Source organism: Pteropus vampyrus, unplaced genomic scaffold (assembly GCF_000151845.1).
Source record: "Pteropus vampyrus isolate Shadow unplaced genomic scaffold, Pvam_2.0 Scaffold67, whole genome shotgun sequence".
In the NCBI taxonomy this organism is placed as follows: Eukaryota; Metazoa; Chordata; class Mammalia; order Chiroptera; family Pteropodidae; genus Pteropus; species Pteropus vampyrus.
This window is the reverse complement of record NW_011888848.1, coordinates 5,494,858-5,513,523: the sequence shown is the minus strand read 5'-3', so window position 1 is coordinate 5,513,523 and position 18,666 is coordinate 5,494,858. Positions and strand designations below refer to the sequence as shown.

Genomic DNA, 18,666 nt, shown 5'->3' with positions numbered 1-18,666 from the left:
CCCTCTCCCCATCTCACCTGAAGCTCTCATAATTTGGAGATTCATTTGATTTATTTATATTTAATCAGAGTTTCTTCAATTGTAATTTTTGAAAGCAATTCTCTCTTAGAAAACTGAGCAATTTAAGTTTTTTTCAATCCTCCATTTCATTTAGTTACATGTAAAGCTGAATGAGGAAAAGTCAGCAGCTCAGATCAAAGCAGCCTTTCTTTGAGCAAATTAGATCAGAACATATCTCTAGTACCTGCAGCATCTTAGCATACACACACACACACACACACATATATAATGTGTGTGTGTGTGTGTGTGTGTGTGTGTGTACACACATATATATGCCATAACTCTCTTAGATGACATTTTTTGTTGAGCAAATAGTGGCCAAATACAATTGAGAATAATGAACTCCCTGGGGAATACAGTGCTTACTTCATCAGAAGCCAAATACACACATAGCAGGGCTATTTCATCTGCAGTTGCAAATCTTCCAGTCTTCTGTCTTTTCAGAAAATTGCTCAGTGCCTGTGACCAGAAAGCATACCAGACATTGGTGATGTGAGCTGAAGTATGAACTCACCTGATACACCTTCTGGGAGTCAAAGGCAAGACAAATCTACAGAGATACCACTGGCTTACTGTCTTAATCACACATGATACATGAGATGTAAGAATATCATTAAAATCATTAATTGTGGACTAAGCAGACCAAGCAGGGCTACAGTGACTTCCAAGATACTCAAACTTTTTTTGTTATACTAAAATCTACAAATCAAAAAGTTCATATTAAAGGAGGGCTTTTAAAAAATAGTAAAATACACATATAACATTTACCATCTTAACCATTTTTAAGTGTACAATTTAGTAGTGTTAAGTATTTTTTTATTGTGCAATGAATTCCAGAATACTTTACATCTTACGAAACTGAAATTCTGTACCTATTAAACAACTACCCATTCCCTCAGCCCATGACAACCATACTTCTACTTTCCATCTCTAATCTGTCTATTCTAGGTAAAGCAAAGGGCATTTTTTAACCAGAAGATTTAAACATTTAATATGGTAGCTATACCTCCTCAGGATTTGGTCTGGCTTGTATTCTTTCTTGCAGAGATGGGGTATCAACCATTCCTAAATCAAAGGGGGACATTCAACTTGGTTACTTACTTTAGCTGAAAAAGAGATTGACAATTTAAGTTTAAAGTTCCTTTCCATATGATACAACAATCAGTGAAATCCTTCTCCATGACTTAGAATAACAATTTTACCTCTACTTACTGGCCATTTTACTTCATAGGCTTATAACTTCTGTAATAACATGTCTATGAGTTTTGAAAACACAGACTATAATTCTTTGTGACATTAGGCAGGGACTCTGGGTGACTCATCCAGAATTCCCAAGACATGTATTTTAGTCACATTACATTAACATGATACTTTACAGATTTTAAGCACTTTTCCATGTATTATCTCAATTAATCCCCACAACTACCTTGAGATATAGATAAAACCATACATGTACTTCATCAGGACAAGGATCCAGACTGCCTTAATTCTCTCAAATCTGTTCTTGCTGTCAGTTTCACTCTGGGGATCCTCAGGGACAACTCTATGACTGTCACAGTCCTTTGTAATTTAGGTGGTTCTAAATTTTCCTCATTATCTTGGCCATTTTAATTGGTTTCGAATTCCTATTTTTGTCTGGTTTTATGTTTTTCGTTAAAAATATAATTTGAAATTATTTTACTTAAAAAAAAAAGAGAATGCCACGGAAAAGTTTTAAATCCCACTTAGTTCACATTCCTACAGAGAAAGTTCCCCAGACTTTTTTGTTCACTTATATAATCTGTAAATTCTGTAAATAGTCTTTCAGAGACCACACGATCTTTCTCATGGCATAGCGATTGATTTTACAGTCACATCCTCAACTTCGTCTTTAGATCACGTTCCTGAGAGTGCCATAGATGTGATGTTTGCTTGGAAATCATTTCTTAATTTTATCATCATTTACCATTTTTCTGGAGAGGCTGTGAATTCAAAATCAGCAAATTCTGGCTCCTTTTCATTTAACAGCTCTTTCTTTAGCTGCTGCTTCTCACATTTTACTGTTAGAGGGAGGCATTCTTCAACACTCTGAGTGGAAACTGCCTTAGCTAGATCACCCAGCTCATTAGGAATGTCTTCTACCTCTCATGTTACTGTGAGCAGTAGAGTTGATAAACTTTCTGAAATCACGCAACAAGGATCCCCTTGTATCCAGTTTATGATAATATTTTCCTCACATCCCTCATCAACAGTCTCCTTAAAGTCCAAAATACTATCAACAGTGTGCTAAAGGCACCTAAATCTTTCACTTAACACTTCTTCAAAATCCTTACAGCTTTAACAGCTTCCTTTAACTGAGGCAAATGAGTGTCATATCTTACATATGGCTGGTATGAATGGCTATTAAAGCTGTAGAGCAAGCCTATGCCTTCCACTTAATTCCATTGTTACTGGATTCTGCTGTGTCCTTAGCATAGACTGACACACCATGCCATAGTCTACACAAGTCTGGTATTAAAAGAGTTGTGACTAGACAATCACCAGGGCCACCCCAGACACAGTCATTCCTCATCAGGTTTTCTTCTGTGACTGGCTCAGTGAGTCACAGCTAGTTCCTTGTTCCAGAGCTTTTGATAACATATTTTCCAATCTCCTGAAAAGTCCAGCTGCTAAAACAACCAAATTTTCCCAATCATTTTGCCATTTATTCCATTGGGTAAATAGCACCGAAAATAGCTGGACTCAAGTACCATCAGTTAAAACCCAGTGAAACTGTCTCTTCTCTATTATCCTTTTTCTTACTGTTACCTATGTTTAATCTTTCTAGTCCTAGAAAAATTAAACACACTACCTCCATCATGAAAATTCTGTAACAGTTTCCCTTTAACTAATGAGTGAGTGGTTTTCAACCTGAGGGGCGACCATGATGGATTACATCAGACTCTCCTGTGGGACTTTTCAACTGTTTTATTGTATTTCACTTTATTTCACTTAATAGATGTTGGGTGTTTTACAAATTGAAGGCAAGACCTTCTACCAGCAAATAGATTACAACCCGCTTTATTGAGACACTCGCTTTATTGTCGTGATCTGGAACCGAACTCACAATACTTTCAAGGTATGCCTGTACCGTACGTAGTTTTCTCTCGTCAGCCCCTTCTCCAAGTCTGGCATGCCCTTCACATTCTGAAAGATCCCACAGGTAACTGTGAAATTATACCCCTCCCTAACCCCTCAACACCAGTTTGTACACTACTGAGAGGAGCTTTGATCCTGGATATGCAATTTTTAATTTCTTTTCAAGAAAGAAGTTAATAATTGTTCTTAGACACCTTGTATTCATTTTGGGTAGGTGGAGTCAGGTGAAAGGGCATGTCTATTTAATAGACACACCCACAGTTATTAAGATAATGAGTATTTATTCCTTAGAAATAAGTTATTGAATGCTTTTGTTTGGACAAATGGACTATCTTTTCTACGAATAATAAGTTCTGCTTTTCTCCTTTCTTTTATATGTGAGGTCAGCAAACTTTCCGGTAAAAAGCCGAATAGGAAATATTTTTAGCTTTAAGAACCATTTGGTCCATTACAACAGTTCAGCTCTGCCTGTAGCACGAAGGCAGTCCTAGTCAACACGTAAACTGGGTGTGGATGTGCTCCAATAAAACTGTATTTACAAAACAAGTGGTGGCCAGATTTGGTCTGCGGGCCATCTTTTGCTGACTCCCTTTTTATAGCATAAAGGAAGGTGTTAATCCTTCCTTTTAATTTATGGGCCACCCAGGAGATTTTCATGACTCAGTAGTTCCCTGTGCTCTGGGAGGCTCCTCTTTCTCCCGCTGTCCTGTGAGCATAGTCTACTTTTCCTCTTTCCCATGTCAAGGTCATCCCTGGTCTGCATCCAAGACACCAACCCTAGCCAATGCTGTCTATTAACCACATGGTTTGGAATTGCCCCTCACACACGAGTGGCGTTAAACCCATTATGGCTTATTCCCACTGACTTAGCCTCTTTATCCCAATTTATTATTGGACTGTTATCTTAATAAGCCTAGGCTCTTTTTCTTTTGAACTTTTCCTAATGACAGGAGACAATATAACATGGAGCCAACAAACTTATGTAGATATCTCTCTCAGTGGCAACCCAGATATCAGAAAGGACATGTCCACAGCCCTGTAGTGCGAAAGTCACCTGGACACACACAGTTGCACCTGATACCCTGCTGGATGAAGTCTGCAGCCACAGACTTTGTGAGGCCAATCACAGCCGCCTTAGTTGTGCTGTAGACACATCTGTTCACAACTCCTGATTGGGAAGGAAAAATTCAATAATTGAAGGAACAAAAAACATAGTTTCCTTTAGAATGAGAACACACATAAATGTCCCCAGTAACCATTGTCATGCTTCCTCCCACTCTGCCCTTTCAAAAGATTGGTATCAGGTTTTCTTCCTTAATAGCGCTAGCTATTTTCTTTTAAACTCACAAATCCATTTGTGCCAGATTGTCACATTATCTTGCACTGCAATCCTGGGTCTTCAACTTGACTTCTCTTTAGGGCCCAGATCAATTGTCTTTGTGAATTACTCCTCATGTCCACAGGCATTTACCTCCCCAGTGTAGTGAGGGCACTTTGCACAAAGCTGTGATAATATGATCACTCATAGACGTGCATTTGCCCCCTGTAGGACTGTGAATTCTTTTGGAGCAGAAGCACATAGCTGGTGTTCGATACATCTTTTTTGATAAATTAAATGGATAAATATTTCCTTCTCCCAGTTTGATCTTCATTTTCATATCCATTAGAAGGAATGAAAGGAAGAACAAAGCAAACAAACTTTAATTTTATGACTGCTTCATGTCTAAGGCAAAAGGATTGGCAGTTAAGGAACTTAATACCAATTTTTAAAATGCAGTTTTGAAGTTCTGTGTGGGTTTCATGATTTCTGCTATGCTTGTTCTCCAAACCTTTAGCTTGGGAAGGTGTGTGAGTATTTGCGTTATGATCCCAGAAGCAGACAGACCTACCTTTGATGCTGGAAGCCACAGAGGACATGTTGATAATATTGCCAGATTTCTGAGCGAGCATCTGCCAGAACAAGATAGATTTAAAAAAAAAAAAAAAAAAAACCCTCTGAAGGGTAAAAATACTACGTCTTTAAAAGATTTGCATTTGCTTAAGTTTTGTAGAATCATCTTATTAGTTATGAACATTGAGCTCTGTTAAGCAGTCTTAACAGTCTCACCCGGTACTGCTGCAAATCGGTGGCGCATGCACACACTTACTGGCAGGAAGAGTTCCCAGGGGGATATCACCTTCCTGTGGCACAAGACCATCAGCAAGACCAAGAGGACTCTGAGCTAAACAGAATGCAAACGAATGATAGTGCTTGCTATGTATTCCTGATGTTGGACAACTCTTACTTCATTCAACACAGTATTTGTGGAATACCCACTGTGGTCAGGTATTGTGCTAGGTCCAGGTGATTCAAAGGTAAGTGACACAGTCTTTGCCTACAGAGAGCTCCAAGTCCAACTGTAGTTGCTGACATTACCAGCAACCAGTGACAGCAGAGACCTTCATAAAATAGGGGGAGTTGATGGGAGGGGACCGATCCAGGCTGTGGGACACTAGAGGAAAGGCTCCTGAGGAGGAAATATATGGGTTGAGTTTTAAAAGCTAGAGTGTTAGTCAGAAAAATAAAAGAGAAGGTTATTTTAAGGAGAGAGAGAGCCTTATGTATCAAGGCTCTGTTATGGACCTGGGGGCAGGAATGGGTCTGGCTGGAATGCAGGGCAAAGAAGGAATGAGGCTACACAGGTCACCCAGGGCTAAATTTAGGAATAAGGGCTTTACCCTGAAAGGAATGCGGTGGTGACAGTAAAGAGTTTCACCCAGAAGAGGAGGGTATGATTTGGGGATTACAAAAATGACTCTGGTACCCTGTAGAGAGGACCACTGGAGGCTGAGGCAATGATTTAGGAAAGCGGGGGATAAAAGCAGAGATGCATAAATGTCTGTGGGTGACAGAGATGGAGACAGTTGAGGTCGTAAGGGTAGGGCTTGGAGAATGGTTATGTGCAGTGAGGGCTGCCTCCCCGTCTAAGGCAGCATTTCCTAGGAGCGCCCCTTTAGAATTCCCTCACTAAAGTGTGAACTTCATGGGAGGAGGGTCTGTGGCTGTGTCGTCCTTCTAGACATGTTACACAGTAGGTGGTCAATACATTTTGAAAAATCAAAATCACCTGAGGTGCCAGTTTAAAGTACAGATTGCTGAGTCCTGCCCAAGACCTAAAGGGATATCTAATGAAAAGACTGCTATGAATTAGAAAATGTTTTCAAATAAACTTATAATGTATTAATTATAACATGTATGTATGTTTTCAAGATAATATACGTATGTGCAAGGGCATGGTTACCCACGAATGTTTTGGGGGAAGAAGTAAGAGGTGGGGAGAATTCCCGCCTAATGAGCATTAACTGCTCATCGAAACCAGAGGCTGTGAGGATGACCATAAAGAACCTGGGGAGACGGTGAACACAGAGACCGGCCAGTTAAAACAGCTGCTGGTTAAAACAACCAGAGAACAGAAGGAAAACAGGATACGCTATACCATGAAAATCAAGTAAAGAGTTTCTAAAAGAGTCTCAATAGGCAGTGTAAAGGGTCTGGAGAAAGAAATCACTTTTGTTGGGGTGAGTTTCTCCAGCAGCTTTCAGACAAAGAGGTGTAAGTTTGGATGGATTCTGGGATGAGGTTGCAAGAATATATGTTTCCTTTTGGTATTTTCTTACTTTCCGTTTTGATACTTAGCTACTAATTATACCTAAAAGCAGAGTCTAAAACAACCCTAAGGCATTGCATTAGATGGGTTAACAAACTACAAGGGGAGGCTGAGGTGACCCAATGGTACAGGAGAAAATATTTACTCTAAATTGTTAATATAATAAAGGGGATCTTAATTAAATAGGTCCTCATAAAAAATACCAAGAAAGTTACTCAGATATAATGATATTGAAAACCAAGCCCTAAAAATCTTCTTTCTTACCAACTTTAGCAAATAACGTAACCTGTTTTTATCTTTTCCAGTTTTACTGAGCTATCACTGTCATCTATAACCCATTTTTAATACATATAGAATACAGAGAACCCAATTTATTTTTATTTTATTATATATTTTTTACACCTACAGCGCCTGGTATTCCTAGGTGATCTCCCATCCAAGTACTAACCAGGCCTGACCCTGCTTAGCTTCTGAGATCAGGCGAGATCGGTCACGTTCAGGGTGGCATGGCTGTAGACAGAATCCAATTTAAATATAAAGACAGGCTATTAAGTAACTTCAGTGTCCAGTCTTCTGAAATACAATAATAACTCAGGCAAAACTTTAGAACATGCTCACCTAGGAAATGGCGGTGCTGCTTCCTAATACGTGTACTATCCATTCAACCCAGGTCTCCCTGCTGATTCTAGAGCCCACGGTCCTTGCCTCCTTTCATGCTGCCTTCTCAACACCAGCTCAGTACCTGCTGTCATGCTGCGAACGCTCTTCCTGGCTCTCCCGGCAACAGTCCTCTCTGGCAAGAATGACTATAAAGTAAAGTGCCTGGTACATAGTGATGCTATATAGGATTGATGTCGCAGAAACTCAAGTTGCGGGGTGGAAGGCTAGAAAGACCTCTAACGATTCCCCCCAAGCTCTGTCTAGTCAGTCCTACTCCCACCCAGCCCTCTGGCCCCACTGACCAGAGCTCAGCTCCGAAACCTGGTAGACCTTGCCTTCTGGGTCTTCAGGGATTCCATCCCTGACCTCCAACTAGATTGACAACCTAGCTTCATTTTTTCATTCAATGAATGTTTGCTAAGCACCTCTATACTCTTGGGGCTCTTCTATGACACAGCAAAGGGGAATACCCCTCACCACACATCCAAGACTGCACCCCCCCGCCCCAATTCTTGCCATAATGCATCGCCTCTTCCATTCCACAGTGGACCTTGGATTCTGCATCGACCTCTTCTTACAGTATTTTCAACTTGTTCTCTGCCTTTTGATGGATCTTCCAGTTTTGGAATAATTTTCTGTCTTTCTATCCATGAATAAAAATTTCCCACAAGTGCACCTGTGTTTTGACCACCTGACCTTTCAGATCTGCCTAGACTCCAAATCCTGGCTTCCTTTGGAAAGTTCTAACCTGGAATATGTGCATCACGGTTAATGGACACAGAGTATCCCAGACAATCAGGGCCAGAAGGGATTGTATAATCTATCACCCTAATTTTAAACAGAAGGAATAGATGTCGAGAGGGTGCAGGGGCCCTCTCCCAGGTCACGTGGCGAATCAGGGGCAGAGCTCAGGCCATGCCTAAAGTCTTCCGAGGCCAGGGTCAGATTGGTTAGAGTCGCTTTAACAAGTGGCACTTAATACTGAGCAGTCAATACTGCTCAGGATTTTTTTTTTTTTTTTACAGATGAGTGTTATTGGCTCATATTGATTATCATTAAGATGCTTTAAATCACAGGCAAACTCACTAATTTATAAGTTAGTGTTTGACATTTTAAAACTTAACACTTCCTTATAAGTTTAAATTTCAGCTCCACTGTACCCCACACCTGCTTCCTTCACTGATATCTATAAAGCTCTCCGGACATGAAATAGGCTGGTTTTACGAATGAGTCCCATACAAGTGCAGTCTTACCCACCATTACTTAAACTTTGTTTTATCGCAGCCTCTGATTCTCTCCCAAATCATTCTTCAAAAAATGGATTCGAGATCCAAATAACAGATTCTCATGAACTTCAAATAAGCAAAAGAAGCAGTTTATACATTTAAAAAGATTTGCCAGTTGAACATTCCATGAACCCACCCAAGATTCCTTCTAGGCACTAAACAAGTAGATTTAAAAATATTATTCTGTTACTAAGTCAATTCTTCTAATTTTCCTTCTAACGTTCATCTGAATCCTTCTTGACATAAGGTTGAATGTTTGGAGCAAAGTGTTAGCCCTGAGTTGCATTAAAAAGCTCTTCTCCTCCCCTAGGTTGGGCAGCATTCAGGATGTCAGTCATCTAATCCAGCTGGGATGACAGAGAAAAACGACTCTTCTGCATTTCACTAGGGTTCAATTTACAATCCTGAACTGAGCTGGTTCTGTACTGTCGACCCCTTTCATTGTCTGAGCCTGTGCTGTCTGAGCCTGTGCTTATAAACTCATTTGAAGTCAGTGTTTTTCATATTTATACCTACCTCCCCCAGAGCACCTAGTGTGGTACTTTCTATGAAAAGTTTCTTAATGCTTGTTTGTAAAATAAAATAAAAAACATTCACAAGTTGTGTGAAGACTGGAGAATTCAAGGGCAGCAGACTCGGGAGGAAAACTATTTAGCACAGACTGTCTCTCATCTCTCTGGTACCTTTGCAGCTCAGCTAAAAACAGGAGTGTAAGCAGAATACTCAAGGTACAGAGAAGCAATCGGGTACATCCATCTTGAGGGCGTGTGCCTAGACACTGAAATTCAAGAAGGGGCCCAACTTCAGGGTTTGAATCCTGGCTCTAACTACTTGCTAATTATGTAGCCTCCCAGCTTCATCCTCTGTATCATGGACGTGATAAAGTGGTACATACCTCATTGGATTGTTCTGGTCCCATGTGCCTCCTTGCTGTCCTTCTTCCTGGAACTCTCTCCCCAGATACCTGAATGATTAGCTCCCCAACTTCATTCAGACCTCTATCAAAATTTTTCCTTATCGATAAGATTCTCCTGGACTTCACTGATATCCTAGCTTCTTTTCTTCATAGCACTTATAAGCACCCAACATAATATATGTTTATTTTGTTAACTATTATCCTGTCTCACCCCTTACAAGTGTGTCCTCCCTTACATAAGGACTTTGTTTAGTGTCTTCTGAACGTAGAATAAAGCCTGGTATATAGAAAGTGCTTAATATTCCTTGAATGGATGAACTGGAAGGTTCGATGAGTTAACTTATATTAAATTTCTTGCTATAAATTTTCAATACAGGTTAGTCATTATGTTAATTATTTTTATTCCTCAGCATATGTGGGGATCCTTTCTAGATGCCCAGTAAGGAGACCTACTTATGCAGTGATGCTTATCCCAGAGGTGGTGGTCACCTTACTTGAGGAAGAAATGCCTTGATCATCAGGTACATGCTGCGGACGTTGAGATTCATTGAGAAGTCCCAGTCTTTCTCTTCACAGTCCAAGATGGTTCCGTGATGGACAAAACTGGAACAGTGATTAAACAATTAGGGGAAGAAATATGTAAAAAGATTTCCATTCCACTTCCATATCATTTTATTGACATCGATTGACTTAGATCATTGTCTCTTCCCTTACCAAGATTTTTAATAATTCAAACATAGTATCAGTACATTACATTAGTAACTATCCCAATAACCTAAATAAATAAATTTATTTGAACACAAATTCCTTTTTTTTTAAAAGAAGAAGGCAAGAGTTCTGTGCCACCAAACATAAGATGCTGTATATTAACAGCACGGGAAACATCAAAAACAAATAAATGATGACACCTGCCCGACTCCTATTGCAAGAGCAACAGTGCCCTCGGGTGGCACAGATTAAACATTCATAAGGGAATGCGAGGAAAACAAACATCTCAGGGTAGCGAAGTAATAGTGCTACTGTACAGCTCTAACATATTGAATAAACAAAGCAGAACAAAACAAAACCCTTAAAATAAGCTTTGATTTTTTTCAGGTCACACTTCCTCCAGGAAGCCTTATAGGAACTGGTGTCCTAATTGATTTCACTGTCCCTTGGACCAAAATTATGTAATTAATGATAAAATATTGTTGGTTGTGACTGTACTTCCAGTTCAAATGAATGATGGCAAGAACCATATGCTCTGTTTCTATATCCTTTACCTGGCTGAAAATTTAATAGATGCTCGAAAACTAATTTTGCTAGTTAATTTTTTTTTTCATGGCTCTGGGTATATTCTCATATGAGGGATGAGCAAGTTATAAAATAGATCATCACAAATTTTTTGCTTTAATTTAATTTTCATATATCGTAATACCTGATAAAATATGGACAGATTTTTTTTTTTCCGCTCTGAGACATGATTAGGAAGTGCCAGAAAAATCTATTAGAAGGTGCTAGGATTTTTCTATTACTGCAGCAGTACCAGTGTAATCCTAACTGTAAGAAAAGCAGAACTTCAGAATGTATCGACTTCACTCCTGTGTAAGCCTCAGCTGTGCTTAGCTCTGCTCTTGTGCCTGAGAAGGGAATGTCTTAGCAGCCGCTGTATTTACATGGAGCTGCTCTACTTCCAGTTTCTCATCATTCACACGTGGTTCAGCAAGGCTGGAACTACCCTAAAAAGTTTAATTCAGCCTTTCTCTTTGGGCTGAGATTTATTTTCCCAATAAGAAATACTGAGCTTGGGAGGTATAAATGACTTGCTAGACTTTATTGTGCCAAAAAAATTGGAAACATACGCATTTCAGTATGTACTTGGCTTCTAGGACATATGCTTCGTTTGAAAGATATTCTACTGGAAATCTGTTTTTTATTTTATTTTCTAAGTCCTACTGGAACATCAGTGACAAGTCCATTGGCATGAGCCTGTTACCAGCCTTAAGAAGAGCAATTGCTTTGGAGTAGTATCAGCTGTCTGGAGTAGATCTTAATTGCCTTTACGTCCCAAGCCCATGTCAACTTCTTTGGCTATCTGATAATAAAAATTCTATTCAGAATCCAGCCGTATTTCCCAAGGAATATATTATGGTTCATGAGGAATAATTTGTCCATACTATCAAAATTCTTCCAATATAAGTCACGGAAAATGTTCTGTAAGGAGAGCGAAGTCAAAAAAAGTTCTGAATTACCCGGCAACATTAAAGAGAACGTCAATTCTCTCAACTTCACGGGCAAACTGATCAATTTGTTTCTTCTTTGTGACATCAAGGACCCGAGTTTGAATACCTGAAAAGGAAAACAAAAGGCACTACTCACCTATACGTATAAAAAATGTCGAGCCTTGAAGATTTAGCTGTTCGGAAGTGATGCAGTGTCTGTCCGGTTAGGGTTCATAGGACTGTTGACCACTGGTAGGGTGCTAAGACTCTCATTAGTAAAAAAGTCCTCCCAGTGTGGACCTCCCAACTACACACCGCTCTCTCTCCCTCCGCTCTTTCTCCCATTTTCTGAATTGAATAATAAAGGTCTTTTCCGAGTAAGGACTTTATAGTGCAGTATGAATGATCTATATTAGATGCTTCTCAGTAAGCCATATGTCATAAGTGAAGGTGGGCCATTTTAGCCCATTCCTTTTTTCTCGCGGAGGTTGAGTCAGTACTATAAAAATTCTGAATTCTGTCTGTTTGAGGAGGAAGGTCAAGGGTGGTGGGAAAAGAGATTGTTTCTATTTGTGAGCTTTACTTGTATGTCAATTCTATCATTTATTGAAATGACTCTATTGGTCAAGGGCATCATTACTTATTTCTGGCCTAAAGTGCAAGAAGAAATGAGAGGCCAGAAGAAGGGATGAAACACTTGAAGTCTCGAGAGATACACACTATACTAGTTACTAAAAACAACAACAACAAAAATCCAAATGCCCTCTAATACAGTCATTATTTTCATGTTTTTAAAACATATGATTTATTTCATTATTCTCTTTAAATATAGAGATAAAACATGAATAAACAAAGAAAGAGAAGACTAAAATTGAGTTTCACAAAGATTCCTTTTCCTTTTGGCTTTTCCAGTACAGTGGCTTTACTTAGAGTTGTTGGAATGATAATTCAACATAGTCTAATTCAGTTAACTAAATCAATGAATTGATCTGTGTTTGATCCTGTAACATGTTCTGTTTTGTGGGGATAGTTAATTTTCAAATGAGTTCTCTGTTCTGATTTCTTTCAGAGGAACTTAATTGAAGTTATTTGATGTTAGAGTTGGGTTCAGTGTGGTATGGTAAGGATGATACATGCCTAAATAATGTGGGTAATCTCTTTGGGTTTCTGACCATGACATGTGATTTTAGGACTGAGGTGTCTCCCCCATGGTAGCCACTAGCAAGATGTGGCTACTGAACACTTGAAATGCAGCTAGTCTGAACTGAAATGTGCTGTAAGTGTAAAAGACGCATGAATTTCAAAGATTTAGTATAAAAAAAGAATGTAAGATATTCCATTAATATTTTTGATTACATTAAAATGATATTTTAGATGTACTGAGTTAAATATATTATTAAATGAACCTTCACCTGTTTCATTTTACTTTTTCAATGTAGCCACTAGAAAATTTGAAACGACACATAGGGCTCACGTCGTGTTTCTATGGGACAGCACTGCCCTTAGAGGAGGAGGACGTGGGAGCGAAAAGTTGTCCTAAAAAGTGAACTGTGAACTGTTAAATGTTCGCATAATTTTGTTTTAAGGTACTGAAACCTTCAACGTGTTAAATACATTAAAAATTTTAAGTGTACAGCTAAAATTTTGTTTCTACACTTAAGTATGCAGATTTTTGTATGTAGGTTCACGGAATATAAACTTGATATCAGAGAGTCAGGCCCTAAAAAGGCCAGTGGAGCTGAGCAGCTAAGGAATTCTCTTTCAGCATGTGAGTCCTGTTGCTCTGTAAACTGAGTCTTAAGTTCAAGCAGCTGAGTTGCTTACCCGGGTACTCTTCCAGTTCCTGAAGTCTGGGCTCATTGATATCTGTGGCTATGACTTTGGCGCCTTCTCTTGCAAAAGCCTGGTAGACACAATGCACAAATAAATCTTTTGTTTACTTGGTTAAACTGCTTTCCTAAGTGGAAAGTCATTTAGCCTTTTCCCCTTTATCTTATTTCCACTCCCCGCCCCCACTCCCGCCACATTAAATAGGTGGAATTTCAAACTAGTCTCACCTCATTCTTCCCATTGTTATTATTTTTATCATTAATTAGAACAATGTGACATATGTTGTGCTTGTCATCTGACTTTGTCCCCTTAAGTAATACCCAATAAAACGGTGTTTTTAAAAAACTAGGCTACTTTTATTAACACTTCTCAAAATACTGTTGTGATTTGATAGCTTACATTACATTTCTGAGCGAGCTCTTATTATATACCATTGCTTGTTATAGTCCAAATAGCAAGAGAAAAATGGGTTATTTCAACACTTTTCCTCCTAAGAGTGTACTACTGTTTTCATAAATGTCAAACCATACCCATCATTATTCTGAAAGTGCATTATTAGCTCAGGTGGGGGGTATAATATATGAGAAGTTGATATCAATTAGAAGGGGTAGGTAATCTGATAGTAATTCTGTAATTCTGGAGTCCTTCATCTGAATTGACATAATTTGAGAAAGCTATGTACTCCTGTAGGGCCTCTGCAGTAAATTTATTATGGAGCAAAGAAACTGAGGCAGAGAAATAAGTTTCTCAGAGTCAAAGGTTATGATAATAATAATAAGTGAGATATTCATTCCTTCATCTGCCTTCATCATTCCTTCATCACATAATAATAAGTGAGATATTCATTCCTTCATCTGCCTGGGGTCAGAAACAGTGACTTTTCTTTTTGTAACTTTAGGCAGCAGAAGCATAAAAGTCAATAAAAAAAGTAGGGCAGAATTAAATAACCATGGAATCTATCTACATAATTCAATACCTCAACAGTTAGTGAACAAACAAGAGATGGTGACTTACTAAGGCAGCTGCCCGGCCGATCCCCTGAGCAGCAGCTGTCAGGATGATGACCTTCCCATCGAGTCGACCCATAATAGAAAGTGTGGTTTAACCTAAAGACAGGTTCATTTAATAACTTACACCGAAGCACATGTCCTTGCGCTGGCAGTAACATATGGAACAGATGGTTTAATGTACAACTTTAAGGACTTGAAAACAGCACCTCTGTACAGTCACTCCCACCATCTGAATTCCCCAAGCATGCTTACTCTAGATACATTTAGCATCCTACTGGAGTGATAACTAGGGCAGAGACACTCGACTTTAACCTTCCTGTCATTACTTCTATACCTAGAGCAGAGTGCCTCTGATGCCGATCCAGCGGGAGTGGAGTCCTTTCCCTTGCTACCACCACCATCCCCCCCACACTGTCCCAGCACACATTGCTATGGCGTTGTATGTGTCCTTACTACTTGGGCTGCTGTTTGCTTTCTCTCCTATAAACTTTTGTCAGAGTTTGCACCGTCAGTGGTCTATAGTTTTCCCTTATCCCTTGGAAAGATTTCACTGTTGCCCTCAGAGACTCATTGAACGAAAGAGTTGGAAAATCAAATTATGTCCAGTAACCCCATTTTACAGATGAGGAAACTGACCTAACCTGCTCAAGGTCATAGAGCCAGTCAACAGCAGGGCCAGAACTACGTGCACGTGTCCTAAGTTTTTTGTATGTGAACATTCCACCCCATAATGCTACTGATCCTCTCTTAAAGTTTAAGCCTGGAGCAGTGACCTTTTAACAGACAATCAGTAATTTTTAAAAGGGAAGACTGAGAGATTCTGACATAGGAGAAATATGATGTGTATGAGATATTTGCCCAGGGCTTGGATTGTAGATCTCACGGTGAGAGGAATGGCTAGTGATGAGGTCAGGGGTGGTGAAGAGTCAGATGATGCTTAATTGAGGCTATTTTCAAGGAATCAGTTTCTTTCTCTTACCCTGCTGTCCTTAATGTGTGCCTCTGACCTCAAACCAAATCACAAAGTGGCTGCTATGTCCTAAGGCATCATATAGGCATTCCAGGCAAAGAAAAAAAAAAAAGGGTGGGAGGAGGAGGGTGAATTGGGTAGGTGTTGAGTGAACCAACATAAATAGTACATGAACAAAACTACGCAATCACTCTGCTCAATTACCTGCCTGATAAAGTACAGGTAGCGAGCCTTACCTAGAGGGCTCACATGATTTAGTCCTTTCTTTTAGAAAGAATCTCTGTTCTATTCAGCCACATTTGGCTTTTTGCTGCATTGAAAGGGTACTTTCCTTTCAAGCCTCCACCCTTTGTCCAAGCTCTACTTTCTGAGGGGCTAATTACTTCAGTGGGCAATGGGCACTGAAGGGTTTATGGAAAGAATGTGATGTGCTCAGACATGTATTTTACAAAGACTTCTGTGGAGAATAGACCTGGGCAGGGAGCCAGCTGGAGCAGGAGGGGTGGATGAGGGAGTATTTAAGAGATAAGAGGGCCGGATCACCAGTGCGCTAACTTCAAAGAGATTGTGTGCTTTACTCAGTGTTTCACAGCTACGAATTCAAACCCAGCCTCCTGATTGCAGATCCAACAGAACACCTGGTTCTTCTTGTGGTTCTTGCACACTCAGTGACCCAATGCGGTGTCAGGGGCCTGGTAACTGACCAGGACCCAGATAGCTGAACACCTGGCCACCTGCGCTCTGAAACCCATCGCTGAGTCGGAGCTGAGGCCACCTTCCTGTGGGCGGTGCCTGAGCGCGGCGCGAACACTGAGGCAGACCCATTTCTAGGGGACACCATGCTTCTCCCCGTGCTCCTCCCCGGGGAGCCTCGCGGACCTTCCGGCAAACCTCAAGGCCATCGGGAGGCTCCAAGCCAGCCTGGCATCCCGCTCCCTTTCCTGTGGGCGGACTTCGTCATGGATCGCGGCTGTGGTTCCCTTCTCCTTTTTTCTCACATCACCGTTTCCCCCAGTAAAACCCACATCTCCTTGGAGGGCCAGACTAACAACGCATTAGAACTGTCTCCTGGGTGGGACCGGCTGACGACTTCACAGGATGTTTTCTGATTTAGTTCGCATTTGTTCTGCGACGGAGAAGCTGGGCTTTTATGGTGCCAGTCCTCCTCTACTGTAATGAATTTGTACTGTTGGTTTTTTCTCCTTATACGACTATTATATTTTTACTTTAAACATGGAAAGATTTAAGAGCTATATTCAATATATACTTTAGAGAGATTCCAATAATCTACCATCCCTGAATCCTGAGCATGGTGTATTTAAAAGCTGTTACTTTACACTATTTTCATTACGGCACTGTGAAGGCAAAAGCCAAATGTTTGCCTTTGACAGAGAGAGAGAGAGAGAGAGAGAGAGAGAGAGAGAGAGAGAGAGAGAGAGAGAGAATATTTACTGAACTGAAACACAGAGCAGCCCTTTGGTTCTCTCTGAAAACCTTCCCTTGCTGGCCTCCCTGTCCTGGGACCAGATTTCGGAGCCAAAGCCTTATTATTAGATAAAACTGCACTATCAAAACCAAAATGGATTTATTAGGGAAAATCAGTGCAAACATGGCCTGAAATGGTAAAATGGGGCAACTTTCAATACATCCAATGTGAAAACTACACATGATGGCTTTCTTACTCTAAATATTAGAATCAAAATGTTAATTTCCAATTAGCGGAGACACAAACGGCGTTTTCAGAAACTATCTTCATGAGTCAGGAAGAAAAATGTTCACTTAAGACACTGTAAAATCCTCTCTTATTTTGAAAAACTTACTAATATACCAGAGTTTCAAACTTGGTAGGAACCCACCCTTATCCTACCTAACTGCTAAGATTAATTCTGAAATAGGTAATGTGCAGAACAAGGCAACATCTAAAAATTCGACCTCCCCTTTTCCCAGTCCAAAGTTTCATTTAAAATATATTAGGAAATCTTACTTTAGAGCAGCAAGTGGATGGCGTCTTCTAGACCACGGAGCGAGCTACAAACTTGATACCTTTGTGCAAAAGTAAGTCAAGTATTTACTAGTGCATGCAGGGATTTGTAGTTAGGTTCCTTCAATTTTAAAAAGGGCCTCGCACTTTCACATACTGTACCTGTGTATGTGCTGCCATCTAGTGGAGCTCGGGTAAAACTGTTATCTCCAAGTAGGAGGCCAGAAGTGGAAAAGGATCTTGCAGCTTATTTAGGATGTGGAAATCGTTTCCTTCACTTTAACCTCCCTAAGTCCTTGTCATTCGTTTGTATCTTCTTTGTGCTGTTCTGGGGGCACTAAAGATTAAATGAGCCAGAAATTGCCTGTGGAAGATAACATAGCAACAAAATAGAAGGAACCCAGGTCACTGGAGGTATTGGAGACTTCCTTCTTGGCCCTTGACCTAGATTGCTTTGAGGCAGGAAAATAAAAATTCTCCCATGTTTATGGTATAGTTGTGATTGTTTTGTTACATTCCCTCTATTTTAATACTAATTCATGTTTAGTGGCAGAATACAGCCATTCTGACTGCACTGAGGGGATAGGGTTGGGGAATTTCAGTGGAAGTACATGTGGGATAAGAGAAAAAAAATCCAGACTGGCTGAAGAGAACAGAGATATCAGATCAAAAAAAAAAAAAAAAAAAGGACTAGATCATGTGAACCCTTTATGCTGGGCTTAATAACTCGTACTTTATCAGGCATATAACTGGGCAGAGTGATCGTGTAGGTTATTTGTGCATGTAGTACTTAAGCTGGCTCACTCAACACCCACCCAACTCATCTTCCTCTGTCTTTTAGTTTATAAAGTCCAGAAAGCAAAACTCAACTCTGAGCCTCCTATGCTGCTAGAGCTGGCTGGCCAGTGAAACGTAGGCTAGAATTTCTGAGGAGGGCTTCCTTCTTAGAAAGGCTTCCCTCTCTGAAAGGCTTTTGACTTTTGCTCTT

General features: G+C 40.0%; 1 protein-coding gene and 1 pseudogene across 1 annotated transcript in view; both read right to left on the bottom strand.

Moving 5' to 3' along the window:
* BDH2 (3-hydroxybutyrate dehydrogenase 2) overlaps nt 1-17,740 on the bottom strand; it is a 20,630-nt gene extending 2,890 nt beyond the window's left edge. Inside the window, exons 1-9 of the mRNA XM_011361502.1 lie at nt 17,682-17,740; nt 14,732-14,823; nt 13,712-13,790; nt 11,918-12,014; nt 10,181-10,289; nt 5,067-5,127; nt 4,232-4,345; nt 1,067-1,125; nt 427-519 (exon numbers count right to left, since the gene is read on the bottom strand). Coding sequence (XP_011359804.1) covers nt 427-519; nt 1,067-1,125; nt 4,232-4,345; nt 5,067-5,127; nt 10,181-10,289; nt 11,918-12,014; nt 13,712-13,790; nt 14,732-14,803 — 684 coding nt within the window. The 5' untranslated portion in view covers nt 14,804-14,823; nt 17,682-17,740. The remainder of the gene's footprint in view (nt 1-426; nt 520-1,066; nt 1,126-4,231; nt 4,346-5,066; nt 5,128-10,180; nt 10,290-11,917; nt 12,015-13,711; nt 13,791-14,731; nt 14,824-17,681) is intronic.
* On the bottom strand, nt 7,224-7,342 carry LOC111740766 (annotated as a pseudogene).
* Nucleotides 17,741-18,666: the final 926 nt, after the last annotated feature.